This window comes from Acipenser ruthenus, chromosome 51, assembly GCF_902713425.1.
Source record: "Acipenser ruthenus chromosome 51, fAciRut3.2 maternal haplotype, whole genome shotgun sequence".
Taxonomy (NCBI): Eukaryota; Metazoa; Chordata; class Actinopteri; order Acipenseriformes; family Acipenseridae; genus Acipenser; species Acipenser ruthenus.
The window spans coordinates 2,401,571-2,425,888 of NC_081239.1; the positions used below are offsets into that span (position 1 = coordinate 2,401,571).

At 41.5% G+C, this 24,318-nt stretch overlaps 2 protein-coding genes across 2 annotated transcripts; both read left to right on the top strand.

The window, feature by feature from the left end:
• The first annotated feature begins 378 nt into the window (after positions 1 to 378).
• On the top strand, positions 379 to 12,259 carry LOC131722809 (protein ZNRD2-like). Its single transcript, XM_059016014.1, has 4 exons — positions 379 to 861; positions 3,916 to 4,058; positions 8,324 to 8,408; positions 8,985 to 12,259. The coding sequence occupies exons 1-4, from the start codon at positions 777 to 779 to the stop codon at positions 9,443 to 9,445; spliced, it is 774 nt and encodes a 257-aa protein (XP_058871997.1). The 5' UTR covers positions 379 to 776; the 3' UTR covers positions 9,446 to 12,259.
• A 1,383-nt stretch (positions 12,260 to 13,642) lies between these two features.
• On the top strand, positions 13,643 to 17,540 carry LOC117398541 (leucine repeat adapter protein 25). The gene is made up of 2 exons (XM_059016015.1): positions 13,643 to 15,892; positions 16,311 to 17,540. Exons 1-2 carry the CDS (start codon positions 15,632 to 15,634, stop codon positions 16,572 to 16,574), a joined length of 525 nt encoding a protein of 174 aa, XP_058871998.1. The 5' UTR covers positions 13,643 to 15,631; the 3' UTR covers positions 16,575 to 17,540.
• Positions 17,541 to 24,318: the final 6,778 nt, after the last annotated feature.

Sequence of the window (24,318 nt, forward strand, 5' to 3'; positions counted from 1 at the left end):
CTTTCAGAAAGGTGTTTCCTTGTTCCCTGAGCTAAAACTTTTATATTAAAATAAGAAAAATATCAGGCATATATTCACAGGGAAATCAATGAGTTACACGACACAACTGTTGTCTCTAGTATTTTGAAAGAGGTAGATGAAGTCTATCTCCTGCTTATAACCTTAATTACTGTCCCCTGAAAATGGCTTAAAGACCAGCTTCAATATACATTTAACTGTTACTAGAAGTGCCAATTAACTAATAATCAAAGCCAACAATAATTACTATTAAATAGAACACACAGCCGGTAAGTGAATAATACACAAGTAAGTAACTTAGGAACCAAAAACCAAAAACATGACACTTGTGAAATTAGGTGTGTTTAATTAACACGGGTTAGGAATTCACTTTTGTTCTAACACAGTTGTTTGAAAATCTAATTAAATACTTCTCTTTAAATAGGCAGACCCTAAAAGATACTGTTGATCCCAGAATCTCATCAAGCAGCTTCTTGAAGGATCCCAGGGTGTCAGCTTCAACAACATTACTGGGGAGTTGGTTCCAGACCCCCCACGATTCTCTGTGTAAAAAAGTGCCTCCTATTTTCTGTCTCTCACACAGCTTTAGCTGCAATCTAGTTTATCGCCCCAAAACAGCTAACAGCACAGATCACACCAAATAACAGTTTGAGGATGTGTGTGCAACTCCTATTTCTGCCCCTCAAATTGCGCAATTTGTCACCAACTAGCTTTTGCGTTTCCAGGGAAACGGAGCTCCGGCAGGAAGCTGCCTCTCAATGAGGTCACTTCCTCTAACGATCTGGCAGGCTTGTGCTTCTGGCATTGGAAACCGACGGCGCAACAGCATGGCGTTAAATGCAGGTAATTATGACAGTTTTGTGAATGTTATATTCTCGTAGCGTGGTCTGAACCGCATAACTACACATTAGCGGTATTTGAGTGAGGCAACCGGGACAGTTATGCCGACTTTATTTACACACAACACTGCATTGAATTGCAAGAAACGTCACACATTTCTGTCACGACTCGTACCGTACCGAATTAAATAAAAGTATTTTGCACTTTGGAATGTGTATGGGTGGATTGGAGACAGAATACTACTAATAATAAACGTGATTAAATCTGGTATTTGAAATCCTGAAAAATACGACAGCGTGTTATTAACAGAGAACGAGAGTAATTACCCCATACTTCAGCTCTGTGTAACCTAATTGCTTGTCCGTTCCGGGAACGGTCTGACCCGTATCGCCAACACAGGAAAATAAAAACCAGCTTTGCGACTGTGCAACTCTAAAAATCACTGCGTTCAGGCTACGTAGGGTGACAGCCAGTTGTATCTGCCCTTACAGCACGATTAGAGGGCGTAGGTTTCGCTGCTGTCAGTATCTGTCCAAAATATAGTATAACTGTTCTCACCCTGCTTGCCCAGACCCTGACCTAGCCTCTGGACAACTAGCACTGCTACTGGTGTACTAGATTTTGTACTGGGAATATGAAACATAAAAAGCTGATACCAGTAGATTTCAACTGGTGCTAGTCAAGCCGAAAAAATATGCATTAGATCATTAATTTGAGTAAGTGTATCAGAAACCTACCGCTCCCTCCATTGGGAGCCATTTAGACAGAGAGTAAGCAGAGTTGCTTTCATCGACCATGTGTTCTATTATGCTGTGCGTTTGACCAAACCCCAGCACTGACTTGAAGGGGAGAAATATGTCACTGAATGTGTGTGCAGTTTCTAAACAGGGGTCCTGCCAGTACACGCGTCCTACCTTCATGGGACTCGATAATGTTGAAATCAAATGAATCTTCTGTAAGTCATGTATGGAGGGAGCTGGGCTGTGTTTAGTGGATCATAATGAAATAGGAAAACACGTGGAGACAAGAGCCAGAAAGTGAACCTTCAAAACTGAGTTTCAATGAACTTTGACATTTTGTGGTTTTAAAGTTCAGATTTTGCTTGGTAATAATCAATTAACCCTAACACGATTTTGGTATGTTCTAAGGGTGCAGTAAATATCAAACTACAATTTTATCAATTGCTTAAGATGTTGCCAATGTTAAATGTATTAAGTGACCAATTTAAAATAATACAGTGTCAAATGTACAGTAGGTTTTTAGTTCCCAAACTAGACGCCAGATCATAACTTTCTGGCCTAAATATGTTTTATTATTATTATTTATTTCTTAGCAAACGCCCTTATCCAGGGCGACTTACAATGGTAACAAGATATCACATTATTTTTACATACAAATACCCTTTTATACAGTTGGGATTTTACAGGAGCAATCTAGGTAAAGTACCTTGCTCAAGGGTACAGCAGCAGTGTCCCCACTGGGGATTGAACCCACGACTCTCCGGTCAAGAGTCCAGAGCCCTAACCACTACTCCACCACTGCTGCACACTGTTTTACCACTCTCTTACATTCAATTGCATTTGTTTTTTTCAACTGCCCAAATGAATATTTAGCAGCACTAAATGCAGGCAGAAGTACAATACAAGAGTACATTTATATTACATTGTTTTGTATGTGATTAAAGAATTTGATTGATTAACATGAAATTACAGAAGAGAATTATCATTTATTGATCTGGGCACCGTGACCCGGACCCGCTACTACAGGACCCGACCCGAACCCGCAACCCGGTGCAGCACCTTCTTCTTACCCGCGACCCGACATGCTTTAATAAGACTTGTGACCCGACCTGAACCCGCAAGTGTTTGTCCTTTGCCTACTGCCTGTGTCACCTGACTCTCTCACACTCTTCCGATATCTGTCCGTTCTCCACAGATTGAGTTTATAAAATAGGCTGTACAGCGTGGTAGCTTTCTCTAGTGGTCTAGATATATCTTAACATTGTAACATATTAACTATCTCTACTTACTTTACTATAAAATACCTGTCTATTCTTTTCATGCCACTAGTTGAAAGGGAGCTACACCTGTGCTTTCACAGAGATGTACCAGTTTTGTATGAGAGGGGAAAGTATCAAAAAATAATGTAATGCAAACTCATCTATAACAAAAAACTCATCTATTAACAACAAAACAGCATACCTTAAATTGAAACTGAATTTACTCTAGGACAAAAAACAGTTTCCCTTGAATTGAAATCCAATTTACCCTAGGTTTGGAAGTTATTTATTTGAGCTGTGTACAAAAAAAACAGCTTCCCTTGAATTGAAATTCATTTTACGCTAGGGTGCGCAAGATCTTTATTTGAGCTGTGTACTTCTGCTCCACAGTTTATTTAAATATTTAAATATGTTTTATTTGAACTGTGCAAGCACAAAGTGTCAATCATTCCCCTCAGCCTCGTCCACTTCCATCGAGGAAATCGGGGCTTACTGTCTGCTGACACGTTCAGCCAATCACAGCTAACTTTAGTAGGAACCCAAAACTGACTCTAAGCAGACGAGTTCTGGATGGGGGCTCTGAGCTTTACAGAAGGACCGGGCTGAAGTTAAGTACTGATTCCTGATTCGAGGGCTGAACTTAGGTACTGATTCCTGATTCGAGGGCTGAAGTTAGGTACTGATTCCTGATTCGAGGGCTGAAGTTAGGTACTGATTCCTGATTCGAGGCTGAAGTTAGGTACTGATTCCTGATTCGAGGGATGAAGTTAGGTACTGATTCCTGATTCGAGGGCTGAAGTTAGTTACTTATTCGCACAGTTACGTATTGAATATTAGCTCACATTCTAAGGGGGAAATCACATTTCTTTTCTTTTCCTGCATATTAGTGCACATATATATATATATATATATATATATATATATATATATATTTTTTTTTTTTTTAAATGGTCTCAATCCTAAAGTTCTAGGGGATGTGACTCTTTTGTCCCGAGCTGCCCTCGTGTTGGTTCAGTGACTCTGCTGTAACGCTGTGCTGCTTCTCCTTGCTCTCTCAGAGGATGACTGGGAGCCCCCCTCGCAGTCGGAGATGAAGGTGATCCAGGCCCGGCGCGAGAGGCAGGACAAGATCAGCAAGCTGATGGGAGGCTACCTGCTGAAGGGTTACAGGATGCTGGGGGAGTGCTGCGAGGAGTGTTCCGTGAGTCACCGTCCGTCCGTCCATCCCGTCCACCCCCACGCACACACACACACAGAATCGGCAACAGAACCACAAGAAAATGACCTTACTGTCTGCCCTGCCTTACCAGACCTCTTATGTTGCTATTAGAGAATGCGTTCTTTAAAAACATTACGTTTGTTTTTTTTGTTTTCCTTTAAGGCATTGAGATTTTAGAGATTGTAATTGTTGTGGTTGTTGATCTGCTTTCTTTCGAAGCCAGTTTTAATTGACTCGCAAGCAGCGACTTCAACTGAAGTGATTTGTTGTTGCCACTGTGAGAAGCTCGTTTTAGCAGAATACTGTGAATTGCAGTTTTGATCAATGGTGTGCTGGAATTGATTAACACAAGAACCGGCGAGATGTCGGACCACATACAACCACCGCACCCGCAAAATGTGAGGCTGCATTTTAAACAGCTTCCATACGAAAATGAAAAACAATCGGATACAACTTAATATTTATGAACATCATACATAACATTTTCAGAGCAGAAACACAGTATTTACATTGAAAATTAAACTTTTTTTTCTTATTTTTTTTTTCAAAAAGCGCACATATACATAAACATGTATATGTTTATCAAGTCGGCGATTTAGTATTGACATTTATTTTAGAAAGAATTTACCATGAAATTCTTTCTTTATTTTTCAATTCAAGCAGAGAATGGGTGAAATCGACCTTTATGCTTTAAAAAAAAAAAAAGACTTTTATGCCATAAGCGAACCCCCTTTATCATCTTCAACATGCATCCAAACCAAGGTTACTAACATTCTAATTGAAATAACGTTTGGTCACAACTGAGCTATACATTTAAACATTGTCTCAAATATACCGTAGTAAACGCAGCATATAAAAGGGTATTACACAGACCTTTATAGCATACATTTAGTAAAATAATATGCACAGAACAAAACATTAGATAGTTGAACAGAACTAACTTGCACTTATTATTCAGAGTCTGAGCTCCACCCCTCTCCTGCTTCAGCACGGCAGGACTCAGAGTCACTGGAAGGCAGACAGGCTCGCTTCGTCCTGCCGCGGAGACTTCAGCCATCTCTTGTGCCCCATTTTCAAATCAAACTAGTAACTGTCACCGTACACCTAAAGCAAATGCTTACATACACCTTAACAGGGTGAAACCACAGTACTAACAGACCGTTGAGATGACTGACAGCGACCCCCAGCCATTCAGAGCGGAACGGAGACGGGACAGACAGCATGTATAAAAACTGCACAGACTAGAGATTATTTCTAAATGATTATTTTTGGTAAGAAAATAAAAAATAGCGAGTAGGTTCTACCGACGTTTATCGTATATAAATTTATTCTGTTACGTAGTTTTGTGGAATTCGAAGTTTAACGAGCTTTACTGATTTAATATCGAAAAGTAACAAGCCTGTATAATAATGTTAACAAAATCAATTCAAGGTCATTATTTTCTGCTTTGATCCTTATTTGCGCATTTCCCCTGGTCTAGAGTTTAAATGTCTAAAGTACATGGTGCTAACGGAATAATATTATCATCATTTCATAGGTCCTGTATGAAAAACGCACACATTGTGGTAAAGGTGAATTTGATTTGTAATGGTAATTTCTTTGAAGCTTCTTTGAATATTTATCGCTCGCTCCTTGCAGGCACTGCAATGCTACACTTCCACTTTGAGAGGTGGCATGACGGAACTGACATTGAAAACACGCCAGTCACAGGAAGAGCAGGGATTGGAGCTCAGAGGAGAGCCAACGCTCTAGAATCTCTGGGAGTTCTTTTAAAGGAGATAAATGTTTTTGGGTTATTTTCTGAATGAATCTGTATTTAAAAAATACTAACGTAATGTGTGCATTTATCATGATGGAAAACTTGAGATCTACAAAGGTGATACATATTAGACAAGATTTATTGGAATTATTTTGTTAGCTCTGTGTACTTGAAAAGTTATCCAGTGTTAGGGATCCCTGAGTGGCTCACCTGGTAGAATTGCAGCCGCGTGGTGCGCAGGGCGAGTCGTACAGCGCAGGTTCGTGTCCTGGCTGTACGGAGTCACCGGTCTTCGCTGGGGACACTGAAGGGAGCATCGCATTAGCTCTGTCGCTGCCGTGGGGGTTAGGGAGGTAAAACCGTCAGGGACTGTTTCTCCTCATCGCTATACAGTGAACCCTGATGGTCAGGCGTCCAGTGAGCTCAGAGCGGACACCTGCAGGGCTTGTCCTCCAGAGGCTGGTAGCTCACTGACATCCGCTGTCGAGTCCCTGGGTGTAGAAGAGGAAGCTGGCTCTGTCGTGGGATCGGGTCTCCTGAGCCATGTGGGGAATTCCTGCTGTGAGGAGAAAAGGCATTCCAAATTGAGGAAAAAATTATAATTGGACACACTGAATAAAAAATATATATATATTTTGTCGGTTTTATCCTTGGTGTTTACATTGTAGTCGGTGCACAGGTCAATTTATTCCATATTCAATATTAAATCACACTGCTGCCCATGTACAGTTAAGTCCTGTGCACACACAGTCTTACACACAGGTACATGTGCAATAATTTAATAAGATGGCTTTTTACAATGGCTTTACTCACTGCTTACAACCATTCCCAATATGTTAAAGTTTAGGAAATTAAATTATTTTTTTTTCTGACTGTGAAAATATCTACAGTTTGGTCTCATCTATTTCATACATGTAGGCTAGCTGACTAAAATCGCTTGAAAAATAATAGTGAAATCTGTGTTATCCAGTTTCCATTTTCCCATTGGCATTATACATTATCATATGAGCTTTATGAAATACTGATTCACATTCACCATTATGCTGTTGCTCTTACTAACGCTGGTTTTAAGGAAGTCGGCCCCACTGTTGTCCTCTGCCCTTCTGCACACAATGGGCTTTGATCAACAGAGCCCCACCCCTTTTCCTCTCTCATCTCGGAACAATAGGGGCAGATGGTCCCTTCTTGGGACGGCCCGTGTTGGAATGGGGGTGACAGTATCGAATTCCTTCCTTCTAAAAGCCAGCTGGCGCTCCTGCCTTCCTGACCTCTGACCCTAGACCCAGATCCTTTAACCCTGAATGCAAGACTAGAACTGCTCAAAGAAAGGTAGTCAATTCAAAGAGAAATGGACTAGAAGCAGTGCAGGGACTCCAATACTTTGAACAAACTGCATTCACTGCATTCAGAATTCAGTGACAAAAATGAGCATGAGGTCTGAAATACAATCTCACCCATTCCATAGGAGAGTGTTGAACGCTCCTTTCTTTGATGGGGTACCAGGTTTATTTTATAATTCGAATGAAACCTGCTGAATAATGTTACGTTAACATCTTGATTTACACACCTCTTTGTAGTTTTCCATATACTTCATGAAAAACTGACAAATTTAAATGTGACATTTCGAAGTCTAACATGAAATACTGCACTACGGCTTATGGCTTCCGGTAGACGTTTGCGATATCCTTGTGTAGTTTCTTTGATTACACAATGTTAAATAAAAGATCTAAATTGCTTGTATAGTTTTTTTTTTTTTAATTGTCTCAATCCTAGGTGATGTAAAACTTTTGGTCATAGCCATTGTACTTTTCCAAAGTCAGAATTAAAGAATATTTTACATTTCAATTTAAAAAAAAATACATGTTCATCACCGCACTAACTAAAGTGCTTGTGAACGTGTGAATGATTCACAGTGCCTCGTACACGGCCAGCACACACACCCATCCCTCCTCATGGGCCCGTGAGGAGATCCTTCACACTTTATCAGTGCTGGGGTGGAGTCCACATCACCCAGTGCTGTAAAAATGTGAATCAAAACTCAGCATTGAGAGAGACTTCATCGGTTGGTTTCGCAGACCCTCACTAGCACTAGTCTTGCGCTGCTTTACACAAAAAAACATCAGTTATCCCAAGATTAGTGATAATCAGGGTCTGTGAAACCAGCCACTAGTCAAAATGTGTGTCAGTGAATTTACTCATGTTCAGGTTATGAGAATACAGATTGTAGGGCTATATGGAGGTGTGTCTATCTGTACATCTGTCATGTATCTGGAGAACATAAGATCCACATACTGTAAATCAGTCATTTTAATATACCCTTCGGATGAGACTTAAAACCGAGGTCCTGTTGTAAGTGACTCTGTATGTCAGTGTGCTCTCCACACCCTGAGCTCTCTCTGTGTGTCAGTCTGATCTCCTCACCCTGAGCTCTCTCTGTGTGTCAGTCTGCTCTCCTCACCCTGAGCTCTCTCTGTGTCTCTGGTTTCAGACTATCCTGATGCAAGACAAGCAGAAGAAGAATTACTGCGTAGCGTGCCAGGAGCTGGACTCTGACATGGACAAGGACAACCCAGGTACTGTGAGACTGAGACAGGGGGCGGGGCCAACACCCTGCAACATGGTACTGAGACAGGGGGTGGGGGGTGGGGCCAACACCCTGCAACATGGTACTGTGAGGAGGGGGCGGGGCCAACACCCTGCAACATGGTACTGAGACAGGGGGTGGGGGGTGGGGCCAACACCCTGCAACATGGTACTGTGAGGAGGGGGCGGGGCCAACACCCTGCAACATGGTACTGTGAGACCTTTTTACGTCCTTCTGAAACTGCATAAAATAAAAGCTCAATCCTGACTGGATATGGGATGATTTAAAACTCTCTTGCAACTTATGAACACTGAGCAGTAACAGCAGTGTTGTGTGGGATATGTAGTTTTTAGAGCCTTGCTAGCAATAGAAATAATAATACAATGGACTACAATTGCGTGAGTTTGAACTTCTCCAGAAAACCTTGTTTATATTTGGAGCTGACAGAATTTTACTGCTGAGGTCATGAAAGTGCTGGTCGCACATGTCACCCTAAGAAAAAAAAAAAAAAAAATTTTTATTGAATTCAAAAGATATAATTCTATCTCTTCTCTCTCTCCTGCAGCTTTGAATGCCCAAGCTGCCCTCTCCCAGGTTCGAGAACGCCAGCTAGCTTCAAACCTCCAAACCAATCATAACGGGACTCCACCTTCTGTCCCCTCCCCTTCTGCAACAAGCATCCAACCAAGACCTGAGCACTGCGAGGGCGCTGCCTCCGGACTGCGAGCCTTGCCTCCTGTCCTCATTAACCCTGCCCCTGCCCCCGCCCCCTCTTCCACTGTCCCCGCCTCTGTGCCACAAGTCCCCGCCCCTATCCCCATCCCTGTAGTGGCAAGCCCCTCCCCCAGTCATGTTGGCCCCTTCCCCAATGCTCTGGAAAGCGCAGAAGATGCGTTGCTGCAGAAGTTGCAATGGGCGACGCGTGAACTGCAGCAGGCAACGTCAATAGAGAGCAGCGTGCAGCTTTGCAATCTGATTCGCAGCTGTGCAGAGTCTCTCCGCAGCATCAAAGAACTGCAGCTGTGAGCTGTGCTATTCTCCATTGCACCCCTAGGAAGCGTGGTGGTGGGACAGCTATTAACTCGCTAGAGTTTATGTAGGCTTGCTCCTTTTCAGCATTTCATTTTCACACAAAATACCGTAATAAATCACTCACCCTTTAGAGTAATTATAGACAGGTTCTTTATTGAAACATCATGAGACCTGTTAACTGTGCACCAGGCTGCAGGGGCTTTGCTGCTCAATGCCATCATTTTCAATTCATTCTTTGCTTCTGACCAGCAGCTGACCAAACGCACCCGGGATATCCAAGCGAAATCACAGCAAATGAAACGGGTGTCAATCATACCCGACGCTTTCCTATTGTTGGCTTTGGATCCCAGTATCTCCGCCCCACTCAATCACAGCTCAGCTCAGCTGCTCAGAAACAACTCATAAAAGTGCTGAAACCTGTTGTATAACTAACCCCTGGTGAGTGATTTATTACAGTATTTTATGTAACATTTCCCAGGATTTTGTGTTTATTAAAATAATAACATTTTCTCCAATATTAAAGTTGTCATTTTTCTCTAGATCTGCCTGTACCCAACTTAGAGCTGCTTTGAGCTTGTCTGGACATTCCTAACTGCCAGGACTGAACAGCCTTCCCCATTCCACTCAAATTATGTGGCAGTTAGGATTCTCCCGACAAGCATGGTAAAGCATAGGTAAGCATTGTAAAGCACAGAGAGATGTGGTAAAAGCCTATCTATATCTATATCTATATCTATATCTATATCTATATCTATATATAGATATAGATAGATAGATAGATAGATAGATATTCTGCCAAACTGTGCTAAATGTATAGTATAACAATAGGAATATTGCAAAGTTACTGTGCAAATTATCTTTGGTAAACTTTTATAAAGGAAGCAGTGATGAAATGATGGCTTTAGTAAACCCTGGGAAATGTTCTGGTAAAAATACTAAAGAGCCTTAAATGTCTTTCGTGTTTTAAACAAACACATCATCAGCTAGTATTGCAAAAGGCTTGAGTAGAGTTGGAATGGTCAATTATCAAAATTTTAGTATTTAGTGTCTTGATTATTTATTGTACTGGAAATGATTCTTCATTAAGCTGAAGGGATAAGCACCCCTGCTATCAAGATGGTTTGTTCCACACTCTTGTCCTGTAAGCACCCCTGCTGTCGAGATGGTTTGTTCCACTCTCTCTTCCTGTGATCGGGGTGTGATAGTGAAATAACTAGTTTGGGAGTTAATGCTTATACTTGAGGGTGAGCTTGCTTGCATGCATATAAAAAATAAAACCTGGTTAATGAACAGTTATATGATCATTAAATAACTGGATTACTTGAGATCTGCTGACAGCTCCAGACAGCACCATTGGAGTTGAAACGTGATGTGTTGTTTTAAACCTGAATTTCCCATTGCTGTTGTCTGATCTGCTGCAGATCTCTCTTTGAAATGATATTATCTGGTGTGTTCTGTTAAAACATACACTGTATTGTAGGTCTTGCATCAACCCCAGCACCCGCTGTGAACAGGCTGCTATTATTCATATTGTAATATTATTGAACAAAACTTTTCAAATCATCCTTTCAGCTTGAAGAAGAAAAAGCCAAGAACAACACCCCAAACTTTACTCGATCACAAATCCAGAGAAACAAACAGACATTTCAACAAGAACCCAATATGGCCCCTATATGTTTTTAACAAAGCAATTCCATTGATCTTACCTCTTCCATTGGCTACACAGGTCTCCAATGAGCGGTTTGTATTCTCCTTTGAAGACACAACACTAGCTTAAAGAAGCTCTCAGTTTCCATGCCTTTCTCTCTGGAAGCCTGCTATGCTTCCACTTCCTGGCTAGGTCACCTCAGGAGTGCCTTCGTGTTCACGGATGAAAGCCCGTCAGTCATCAGGCTTGGAATCATTTTGGTAGCTACAGTCAATTCTCTGTCTTTGTGTTATTCCCTGAGCTCAAACGCATCATCTGAGTTCTGGAGCGGCTCTTCAGTTCTAGTTGCTTGCCGTAGCCATATTACATGGGCAGGGTCGGCTATCGTGGCTTTATAGAAGCAAGTGATCTGCCACTGGAGCAAGTTTCCTGTAGTTTTGCAATACAAATACAAAGTCGCTTTGACTGATCTAGCCTACATTACACATGTCTGTGGCAGGCATCTAGAACTGAAGAGCAGCTCAGAACAAACTATTAGACTCACAGTATTTGTGTAATTGCAGTGAGCAGCACTCACAATGATTACAAACGTCATGAAAGTTAAGAGGATCGGAACTAATATAAACAAGGAAATGGCATTTGCTCTTGAAAAAGGATCAGTTCTGTTCACATGAGAATTGCCCCGGGTTCTTTCCAATTCAGCAGCTATTCTTGAGCCACAGCGATGCAGGCGGTATTTTTTTTTATTGTTTTCATACTTCAGCTCCCTACAGTCACAAGGCTTTGGTTGTACATTGTATTTGACAGCTTTGGGGGGAAACGCCATCCCAGATTGAACAGAAAGTGTTGTTAAAAATGTTCAATGAGAATAAATTACGTTTGAAGACAATCAAGACTGGTTTGGTTAGTTTGGGGGGTTTGAAGGAATCCTGTGGTCTTGTTTCTCTTTCAGTATGATTACATGCAGGCTAATATTCCATCTTATGCAGTCCAGTCATGTCAACTGCATATTCACAATGAGACATGTGGAATGTGGAGCTGTCTTGTGGAATGTCAGCTCTAAACCCTGTATTCCAAATACTTGCCTTTCTCTGTCCCTGCGCATGTGTGAGATGCTCATCTGTAGGCATTAATTTATTAAACTTGTGATTGGCATGTTACCCTGGCTCATTACAGTTAGGGACCCGGTGCCCTGTTGATACTTCTGGGGTTCACTGCATTTGTGTTGCAGCTGGCAGGACGAATGTATGTTAGTCGTGTGTAAATACATACCCAGACAGTGACGTTTATAACATTATAATACAGATTGTAACTGAAGCTTGTTTATAGAAGCTATCAGGTATGATATGTTTGCACTGTTTGGTTTTAGCTTACTTTTTAAAAGAAACTTTTAAATGCTGCAAATGAATGACAAATAAACAGTGTGTGTTTCCAGAGCTGACAGGTTGGGGCTGCAGTACAAAACAGAAAAGCAGCATGCATACAAAGAGTAAAGGGGAAAATAATAAACTCCCTTCTGTTCTGAATAACGCTGTATTCATAGCGTTGGATCGAAGGGGCAATGCCTTTAAACAACTTCCTGTGTAGACCCTTGTCCTTTCCTACATGCATCTACTCCCCAGTAATGTTGTTGAAGCTGACACCCTGGGATCCTTCAAGAAGCTGCTTGATGAGATTCTAGGATCAATAAGCTACTAACAACCAAACGAGCAAGATGGGCCGAATGGCCTCCTCTCGCTTGTAAACTTTATGTTCTCTAGAGAACCACTTGTCCAATTGTGTTGAATCTTGCTAAGGTCCTTATTTTGCTATTGAGAGGGTATATGGAGACTGACTGTCTGTATGGCACACTTAGATTTTTACATAGATCTAGAGAAATGCTTGATCTGACTGGCATGTGTAGAGCTGTGGTTTTCCAGGAGTCGGGATGGTCTGCTTTTGCACGATGCTGTTCCATGCCAGGGGGTGTTCTGGTAATCAGGTAATACGTTGTGTGCACAGTGTCTCTCTTTAATAATTTTGCTTCGCTTCACGCGGTCCTCTCCAAACTGAGTAAACATCTCTCACAACAGCTACTTCCACAAGAAGACCTGTTAACTTATATAAGAGGGGTGTCTGTCTGTCACACTGATTCTATACTTCTGGAAGGATACGGTCACTGAGCCAAGAAAAACTAAATTATTATTAAGGTTGCGTTTTTGTGCTCATATTTAACAATAGTGGCAGATTAAAAATCTTGAATTGTGCGTGCTTCCCTCGCTGTGGAGAGATTAGTCAGATTTAATGATATCATTATGAAATAATAACCACTGTCTCCTCCAGATTCACACATGCGGCACTTATATTTTGCATACATCTGAAAAAGAAAACGCTTAATAAATTGTGATGAAACTTGTCATTAACATTATTTAGCAGAAGTTATTGTGAGCGTAGCAGATTGTGGGGATGCACGGCGGTGTCTATCTGTGTGTCACACTCGCCTTTTTTCACATATCTTGAGAGCAGAAGTACTTCTGTAAATCAGTCATTTTAATATACCCTGAGACTGACACCTCGTTTGCTTCCCTAATGACTTCAACACCACTTATCCAATTTTAATTAAACTGTTCACTGTTCATATATGACGTCATTGTCACCCACTCATTTTGAATTTAGCCCCGTTTTCGGTGAATGGGTGTTCCTGACACAGCCTTGTGTTTATCGGTCACGCCTGTGCACATGTCTGTGTAGCTACCTTCACTTGACAGCTGCTGCAGTATTAATCCTCTTTTGCTATTTTTTTTTCCAGCTGGCTTTAGGGATAGTCTTAAAATTACCTTCCTCAACTAATAACCAACATCAGGTTAACTTCTTTCAATTGCGGTTTTAAGATGAAAGAAAGCGCAAGGGTCTGTAAGATGAATTTCCCAACACGTGACGGCACTACAACGAGATGTTAGCTACGGAAACTTTAATTTAACTACCACGGGGCATATCTGAAGAGACCTACTTTTTCTGTCAAATTCTTAGAGACACGTAAGAGCAATAGGATTCGATACACATGGAGGAAATAATAACTGTCGAGTAGTCGTTATAATAAAGGAAAAAAGCTTCCAAGGTAAATATTTCATTTCTGGCCGTCACTTTTAGGCAAAATTCCCATTTATAGACCCTTGTCGTAGATGGCGCAGGTTCGTTAAAGAGTGAGACAATAACATCTTGATTGTCCCTAACACGAAGGTGGATCGCCCTTATTGTGAAGGACTGGAGTAGCTCTCTGAGACCGGGGAGGGGTTTGGCTGCAGAGGGGGACAAAGAAAGGACGCTGCCGGGAAGCAGAGCTGGAAGCTGGGGACGAGAGCGGCGACAGCCCCGCTGGATATCCAACACACCAGGAAGAGGAATTATTAAGCAGAGCTGGCGTAAAAAAAATATACATAACTGAATCAAATATACAGCAACTGTACAATATCGTACAAAAAGGAGTCGCGTTGAGGACACGAGAATACAAACTACTGTCTATTCGCGACCTCTGAAAAACGCAGCAAACATTTAAAAATACGCAAACAAAATAATGGATTTTGATATAGAAAATTAATACGTTTTTTTTGTGTCGAAGTTGTCGGTCAAATATCGGACCGCGATGTATGATTCCTACTCCTAATTTCTTTTAAAAAATCACAACACGTCTGCAGGCTATTAAAATAATTGTTTATATTACCAGCGTCATAATCCTGAACGCGAAGTTCTTATGTAATTACTGTACCTGGTGCTAAATTCTCAGCAAATGCATTTGCGTTCGCGTGTGTCTGTTAGTATAAGAGTATTGCAGATTTTCCGTTGATGCAAAGGAGATTAGACAGGCTACTGATTTAAGTATACTATAGTACGATTAGTCCGTCTGCAATCTGCTTGGAAAACACGGCCTGTAACCAGGTAGTTTGGCAAAAATATAAATAAATCGATGCTACTGTTTTCACAGAACTGTAAGACGTCTCTGTCGTTATTTTAAGACAAGACGTTAATGGTAATACTTTTACAGCAGTCATTGTAAATCGGGTTGTGTTCTTTGCAAGCCGTTTAAAATTGCGATTTAAAATTAAAACAACAATATATTTATACTTGTTTATTTAATAGTTTGCTGTGCAAACCTGTATTTATCATGGTTATATTTAAAATATAAACCTTGTTTAAGTCCTTTTCTGCTTGCTAAATTTGGAAAAAGAAATTCTAACATTCCGACAACCGGCTTGCTGTTTCTAATAATAATAATAATAATAATAATAATAATAATAATAATAATAATAATAATAAGCACGTCATTAAGTAAAGGGTAGCCCTCCTAAAAGAAAAAAGAAAAGTTTGTATTCATTTGAGCTAAAAAAAAAATTAAATCTGATTTTGAAACTATTTTTAAATAACACAAGGTTTTTTTTTAGCTGAATATTTTAACACAACACTTTTTATTATTTTTTATTTTTTTTAAAGAGAACACAGACCTATTTTTTGCCTCAGAATTGTAAAGCCGAACTCAGGTATTTCCATCGCCCAGTATGAACGGGTTCCAGTCCAGTCCGCAGGACGGCCCGGCCGGGTCTACTTGCTCGATTGAGGGTCTCCCCCCGCTCCCCAAAGGGCTCAGCGGCATCCTGAACTCGAGCGGCGGCTCCTGGCGCGACATTGAGAAGGTCTACAGCAAGAAAACTCGCATCCAGGACGACCTGAGCAAGTCCCGGCACAGCAGCACCGACAAACTGGGCAGGGACAAGCCGGCCAACCTCGACGCAGCCCTCGCCATTCTACGAAAAGAAATGGTAAGAAAAGAAACGCCGTGTTTAAAACACGTAGTTATACTGAAGTGTGGTTTTAAAAATCCAATTGCAGTCTTTATCCATTTCCAATAAGATGGTGTGGATGGATGTGTCTGTGAGAATACTCTAAGTCACATTTGACATATTTCCATATATATATATATATATATATATATATATATATATATATATATATATATATATATATATACACACATTATATATATATATATATATATATATATATATATATATATATACACACACATTATATATATATATATATATATATATATATATATATATATATATATAATCACATATGTTTGCTATTACTAAAAAAAACTTCAACGCTGACACAAGCTTGCTGTAAATGTGGTTTTGATTTCTGAATGCTTGTCTGTCCCTCTGTCCCTGCCAGGTGGGTCTGAGACAGCTGGACATGTCCCTACTGTGCCAGCTGTGGTCCCTGTACGAGTCCGTCCAGGAGTACAAGGGGGCTTTCCAGGACCTGTCCTCCTCCCTGATGTCTGAGGGCTCCTTCACCACCGAGAACGGCTTCTCTGAGGACGAGGAAGAGGACGAGGACTTCAGCCCCCCGCCCGGGACCCCCCTCAGCCTGCCCCAGCCCGCACACAACTCCCGGGACCAGTGGATACAGGAATCCTTCCACATCCCTCTGTAGGACTGTAGACCCAAACCAGACACCAGCCTTCATCCATCCATCTCTCCTGCCTTGCTCTATACAATTTGAAGCCAGCCCAGCCACACAACTCCAGACAAAGGATTGTTAACCAGGATCCTTCCACATCCTGCTGTAGGACTCAGATTACAGGCCAGAGCCATGCCTTCATCTCTCCTTCTCTACATACACCAGAACTTTAAACGCAGCCCCACGCAGCCCCACGCAGCCCCACGTAGCCCCACACAGTTCTCGGGACCAGTGGATCCTGCCACAACCCACTCTGACTGACCCCAATCCACTGAATCAAATATCTAGTGATTATTTTCAGAAAGGGGCAAATTATCAACAAGGTGGGATAGAGAAGCAGGATTAATGAAAACAGGACCCAATATTATTATTATTATTATTATTATTATTATTATTATTATTATTATTATTTTTAATTGAGTGTAACATTTTCTGGGAATTTATCAGTGTTAATGAAAAAAAGAAAACTGATCAGTATTGATGAAAATAATTTAATTTCTGAGCTTTCCAGGTAAATCCTGTTGGTAGTACTGGGACTATCGGAAAAGCAGCTCCACCTGCTTCCTCTATTCTCTGTGAGTGCAAACCGTGTGCAGCTGGTGCAGTCAGCCTGTGCCAGTAATAATGTTAAACACACACACCTGTATCACACTGCCACTCCCTCATCTTCACATGCCTGTAAACGTGTGCTCTGAATGGAAAGTCATGGGATTTCATCGTGGATTCACCTGCTTGAAGCAGACCTGTGGCTTTTGTAAAATCCAGGAATTTTTCGGTAAAAACAGAGAATAAAGGGTCTTCACTTTTATATGCTGCTGCACTTTTAAACACATCACGGTATTATTATTATTATTATTATTATTATTATTATTAGAGTGTGTGTGTCTTTTTTCATGTGTTTTAGTTTTTTAACCAAATAAATTAATTATGCATTTCAAATTTTCCTGTCTGATCATTCCAAACATGTTTTTTCACGGTCAAATAAATTGAGTCCTTTTTGATATGGATCTGCTGCTGCTGGTAATGTTGTATCAAATCTCTGAAACAACGTAGTGCTCAAAGAAATGTCACTGAAACACTGTGTGGGGAAGTTTCATTTAAAAATGAATCTGTTACAGTTACAAGTTACTTGAACAAATTTGTAACGAGTTACAGTAATTGATAACTTTGAAAAAAAACAACCAGTTACAGTTAGAAACAGTTTCTCAGGCACAGTTTGCATTTTACAGAGATTTGGGTTTGGTCAGCCTGCAGCTGGAAATATTCTTTGAAGATCCAGCTATCGAAGCCACTCCCTCCCTCCTCTGATGCTGTTTTCTAGCAGGATGATCTGAAAAGCGCGGTCGTGTGACGTGTAGGGTTTGACTTGCACTGTTGAAGCGCTTTCTGGTTTCCATGTTCTGTGTTAGCCGTGGTCCTTTTTTAAATGTCAAGAAGTGACTACAATAATTTTTTCAGGCGTTATTGTGCTTTTCCGCCAGCAGGTGGTGATGTGTATTCACTTGGCCCTGACCGGCAGTACTGTGCGGGATCAGCTGTCCTTGTTCAAGTACATACAGGACACACGCTGCAGACTCCCTTGGGGAAGGGGAGGGAGGAGCAAGGTTGTCAGGGACGTTTTACATGCAGATAAATCTTTCTGGTTCTAAGACTTGCATGGCAAAAGGAAGACTGGAATCTGTGTCAGAGGTCTTAGCATTATACTGGCTCTCCTAATGTTCTAACTCAACACAGCCCTGAATGTGCTGTTAAAAATAAAGGTTCTCAAGGGTCTACCCTGGTAAAGGCACGGCTGCAGGGTGAGTCATACAGTCGGGAGCGCAGGGGTCCCCGAGGGTCTCCCCTGGTAAAGGCACGGCCGCAGGGTGAGATACAGTCGGGAGCGCAGGGGTCCCCGAGGGTCTCCCCTGGTAAAGGCACGGCTGCGTGTTGTGCAGGGAGAGTCATACAGTCAGGGGAGCGCAGGGGTCCCCGAGGGTCTCCCCTGGTAAAGGCACGGCCGCGTGGCGTGCAGGGGGAGTCACACAGTCAGGGGAGCGCAGGGGTCCCCTAGGGTCTCCCCTGGTAAAGGCATTGCTGTGGGGTGTGCAGGGGGGAGTCACACAGTCAGGGTAGCGCAGGGGTCCTCATCCAATTGTAATGAAACTTGGTATAAATATGATTTCACAGAAGTTATTGACAGTATCAGATGCTTGTGATATGGAGGCGTCCGTACATCCGTCTGTCTGTATGTCCCATTTACACTGAGAATGACTTTTCGGGAAACTTCGCTTTGGCATTTCATATGTTCTGCTTCGTTGCACATGATGTTGATATACAGCACATTAGGGTCACCCACGCCATACTGATGGCTCTAACGCTGGATTTACAGCCGTGGCAGGGATGGCTTTTACTGAAATAGTAATAATGATGTAAATGCAATGTAATAATGTAATGCATGTTCTTACTTGAAAGGACCCTTTGCCTTTAAGAGGCTCCAGTGTGAAAGGGAGGCAGGGTTTATTTTATTCCCAGTAAGTGGTTGTTGGTTTTGGTTTCATTCCCAAGTTCTGCACTGCGCTCACATAAACACATGGCCTGGCTTTCCATTCCTGTGATATCTCAGCTTATAAGGCAGTGAGAGGCCTGAACTGGACTGTCAATCACATAGAGGGGAGGGATCCCAGTTATAGAACTCAAAGACTCACAGCCGTTGGGGGGGCAGGGATATCTTATTGATCCTAATACGAAGCGAGGAACTGCATGGGTTAACACTCCTTTAATGTGCTATACTATAACATGTGTTTCTTTCAAAACTGCACATTTGAGACCTATGTAGCCAATGGAAATGCAGGACAGGTCAGTAAGACTGACTAGCTCAACATGAAAATGACTTTAACATGATTTATTATATCGTTTTCAACAGTCAAAACACTATTAACCTCTGACATCACAGGTTTCATAAACATGTTGTTTCACCTGATACGTCTGCGTGTGGGCTTGTAATGCTGTCGTTATGGAACTTTTGATGAAAAAGTGTTTGCCCCTGGTGTGTGTATGTGTGTGTGTGTGTGTGCGCATGTCAGTATGTCTGTCTCAGTGTGTGTGTGAATGTCATCTCTCTCTCTCTCTCTCTCTCTCTCTCTCTCTTTTCCACAGTGTTCTGTCCTTGACTTCAGGAAGCTGTCCAGCTCAAATGTTTTTTTCTAAATGCAGCAACCAGCTGTCCCCTCTGATCTCAGCCCTTCCCCTCCCTGGAAATACCCTGCACCTGTGGGGTGAGCGGACCTCGCTATATTTAACTGTGCCATCACCCCAGGACAGCGCACACCGCTGGCACGCTGGCCTGTGGCATTGCAGTCATCGTTCAGAGCCCTCCAGATTCACTATTCCATAAGCCATGAATTAGCTGAGCTCACTTTTAGGCACTGTCAACAGTAAATTGTGTAAGTCCTGTATTTTATTCATAACTACTCAACAGTGCTTACAGCTGTGACCACAAGTTAGCATCACCTTAGAATTTAAGTTTGAGACACAATTAAAAAATAAAAAATATATATGAACATAATTTAGATATTTTATTTAACATCAAGAAACTACAAAATGATATCGCAAAAGTCTACCGGAAGCCCTGATAATAGTGCAGTATTTCATGTTAGATTTTGAAATGTCACATTTTTCAGTTTGTCCGTTTTTCGTGAAGTATATGGAAAACTACAAAGAGGTGTGTAATTCAATATGTGAACGCAACATTATTCAGCAGCTTCCATTCGACTTTATGAAGCAAAATTAGATACAATTCTATAGGGTGATGCTAAACCTTTGGCCAGAGCTGTACTTTAGAAATACTAAAAGAGACTTAATAAAATTCAATGACAAACGATTCAGCTAGAAGTCTTTCTCAATGACTTAGAATTTATGAGGTTTCTTTGAGCAGATCTGAAGTGCTGTAGTCTCAATATTACATTCTGTGTGGATCTCCTCCTCGCGACTGAGCTTTCATTCAGAGCTGGCTCTCCAGTTGGATGGTAAGACGTTGGTCTTTGAACCCTGACGTTTGTGTCCAGCCCTGGCCTCTCCATTCAATTGGATTCTGTTTTAAAGTTGTGCAGAAATTCATTTGAAAGTCATTCCTCATTACCTCACTGTCTGTGTCACCAACACTCCCCCCCCCTCCACCCTCCCTCTCCCTTCAACTCCATGTGCTTTGCAAACCTGTGACCAGGCACGCCTAATAATGGAAGAAACAGGAAGGAAATGGGAGCGACAATCAGCTCACAATTGCTGATGTGTTGTTTTTGTAAGTACAGCACTAGACACACACCCACAGATACAGCGTCACGGACAGATGAACATACAGACAGTCACAGACAGACGCACAGAAACACATACAGACAAAGAGAGAGAGTCACAGACAGACAGACAGACAGTTCCCACGAAGCAGTATATCTTCCTCAGGCTCACACAGATGTTCTTAAAATTACAGGAAATTCCTGCAAAAGCAAAAGTGTGAGAACAGGAAACCCCCCCTCCCCCTTTCCCCTAGCCCCCCCCCCTCACCCCCCTCACCTCCCTCCCTCTCTCTCCCTCCTGCACCCCCTCTGCCCCCCTTCTGCCCCCCGCTGCGCTCCCCATGGAAGAACGCAGTGCACTCACCTCTCACTGGCTCTTAAAAACTTCTCTCTTGCAGTTTCTATAAATACTGCAGTATGTTATTTGTGTACAAGGATTCGAACCTTGAATAAACGAGCTCCACTTTACACTGACTGGCTATGTAAACACTAACAATCAACATGAATATGTTTGACATGTATACTTTTTATAACTGTTAAAACCTTAAACACTTTGCTAATGTTTAATTATAAACACACCTAAAGACAGAGACAGACCAGCAGACACACACACACACAGGCAAGTTTAATACTTGAACATTAAAGAGTACGTCATTACTTTTAACAATGACTATTTAATGGAGTCTGCAATCATTCTGAGTGGTTCTGGTTTCTGTTGCTCTCGTATTGCCTTCTTATCATGTTTCTCCATCCCTGCCTGTACCTGGCTTAGAGCTGCTTGGAGCTTTTCTGGAGACTGAACAGCCTTTCTCATTCCATTCAAATCATGTGACAATGTAACCTTTCAACTCTGTCAGCCTCCCCCCCTCTCTTCAGTTCTAGTCGGCTGCCCTACATAATGTAGGCTAGATCAGTGTTCATATATCAGTAAGCGCCAGCACTATCTAGTGCACAGCTAGTGTATTACCAGCAAAGCAAAAGGTAACTTGATCCAAAGTGGCTCGCTCTTCCATAAAGACTTGGTTACAAGTGCCTATGAACAGCTTCCGAACTCAGGAGAAACTGCCAAACTGAGACCTCAAGAGAATGGGACTCCAGCATGTAAGAAATTAAATCGTAAATCAGAAGTGCATGGAGTAGATTATACAGCTTTGGCCAAAAGTTTTGCATCACCTACAGTTTTAGGAATGAGACATAATTAATAAAATAAAATAAAATAAAAAACTATATGAACATAATTTAGATCTTTTATTTAACATCATGTTATCAAAGAAACTACAAAATGGTATCACAAAAGTCTACCGGAAGCCATAATAGTAGTACAGTATTTCATGTTACATTTCGAAATGTCACGTTTTTCAATTGTTGTCAGTTTTTCCTTAAGACTATGGGATACTACAAAGCGGTATCTAATTCAATATCTTAACGTAGCATTATTCAGCAGGTGTTCATTCGACTACTGAAGCAAAATCAGTTAATTCTATTTGGTGACACAAAACTTTTGGCCATATCTGTATATTATCCAACTCAAGTTTTAATGAGTTCTTATTTTCAAATTGACTTCTATTTCTGTGTTCTTTATCATACTAATGCTATAAACTGAAGTAGAGTTGCCAAAAGAGATAATTCTGTTCACTTCCCCCCCCTCCCCTCCCCTCCCCTCCCCTCACCTCCCCTCCCCCCCAGAGTCCGGGTGGGGTAAACAGAGTAACCGATCCCCAGGCTAGCCCTCTATCTGCCTCTCATTGAAGAGACAGTACCCTGCTGAGGTGCCTCACTGTATTTATTAGCTCCAGTACAGTATACAGTTTCCTGTGCGATGGTGACATTCTGGGCAAGGCTGGCTATTCCTGTCACTGCCTGCTCAGTGACTCAATGACTATTCAAAGATCACAAAATAAGACTCTGGCGATTTCTATAATCTCTATGTTTCCTAACATTAAGTTCAGCGCATTACCACTCTTAATAGAGCTGACTCAGGCTGAACTCTAGACTTTGGATCACACACAATGCAGGGTGAAAGCACTGCTCCCTCCATTGTGAAACAGGCTTGGGACAAACATGAAGGGGCCATGTAAACTCTGAAAGACATTCGCTGTATTGAAAAGACAATGTCTTTGCAGGTTTAGGGCAGTTATTCACTCAGCTATATATATATATATATATATATATATATATATATATATATATATATATATATACATATATATATATATATATATATATATTAAAAAATATAATTTTACAGCTTATTTTATATTCAGATAGTTTCAAATCTTTGATTCCAGAGGTAGTGTCGCATTCTTGTGTTCAGTTAGGGAGGCAAAAACAGGGACTGTTTCTCCTCACCGCACTACAGTGGCTCCTACTGGCCAGGTATCTGGTGAACCCTTGTCCTTGTCCTCCAGGGGGCAGTAGTTCACATCCGCTTTACTCTTATTGTGATTAAAATCTTTCGGTCCTTCATTTGTTTTTTAAATGCAAATATTTCAAATACAACCGCAGCGCGTCGTCCGCTCAGCTGGTCGGAAAAGTGCTGAAACCTGTTGTATGATTAACAGGGTCCATGGGGTTCCAACGAAGGGCCCCAGTCAAACACTCTGAAAGCTGAGTGGTTTACAGTCTGTAGCCCCTGAAAAATAAACATTGAAAAACAGCAATCCTGTTTATATATCTTTTAAACCCCGAGTTTGACAATGAAGTTGATTTATAAAGTACTGTGCAAACGTGCAGCTGTGTGCTGCTTTTAGACTGACAAGCACCATACATCATTTCCTGTAAACCTAGGGGCGGCGGCTTCTTAAAGGGAAGTTTCAGATCAACTTGTAGTATTCGCAGACTCTGCACTGCTCCCCACTCTCCACGTGAAATGCATGCTGTTTGTGCAGCTAGACTCTGAATGCAGCCCACAAGAGCCTCTGTTAGACTCTTATAATACAGACGTATTCCCACTACGGATCTTGGTATCCCTGAATAGATACTGTTGCGATCTACAAATCCACACCAGTTGCAGTTCCTCTTTCTCAGTCATTTGAGAGAGTATGAGTTCCACTCTGAGCTGCAGTTAAAGGTTCAGGAAGGGAGGGTCAGTGTGTTTGTAAGTGCTGCACAGCACTGACGACCCTTGCAATAGCACCATAGAGCCATTCTGAAACATCAGCAGCTCCAATCTGCTGTCTAGCCCATTGTGACTGAAACTGACACCATGGAGATGCATCTTTTGTATATTACAGAATGACCGAGCATTTTGACATTGTATTTAAAATGGATGTATATACCAGGCAGTACACAGCAGACCATTAATAAGCAGGTACAGTAACTAAGAAAGTTAATTAATCAGACACAATTATACAAATATAAAATAGGAGGGTTTTAACAGAAGATGCATTAGCATGCCATCCTTAGGTCTTTATCCAACTTTATCAAATAATAATAATAATAATAAT

Bases quoted from the DNA above. Each gene is read 5' to 3' on its own strand.
- LOC131722809 (XM_059016014.1), top strand. From the start codon at position 777: ATGAGGTCACTTCCTCTAACGATCTGGCAGGCTTGTGCTTCTGGCATT. The intron at 862-3,915 runs GTAATTATGACA...TTGCTCTCTCAG, and splicing joins CAGCATGGCGTTAAATGCAG to AGGATGACTGGGAGCCCCCC. The intron at 8,409-8,984 runs GTACTGTGAGAC...TCTCTCCTGCAG, and splicing joins CATGGACAAGGACAACCCAG to CTTTGAATGCCCAAGCTGCC.
- LOC117398541 (XM_059016015.1), top strand. From the start codon at position 15,632: ATGAACGGGTTCCAGTCCAGTCCGCAGGACGGCCCGGCCGGGTCTACT. The intron at 15,893-16,310 runs GTAAGAAAAGAA...TGTCCCTGCCAG, and splicing joins CCATTCTACGAAAAGAAATG to GTGGGTCTGAGACAGCTGGA.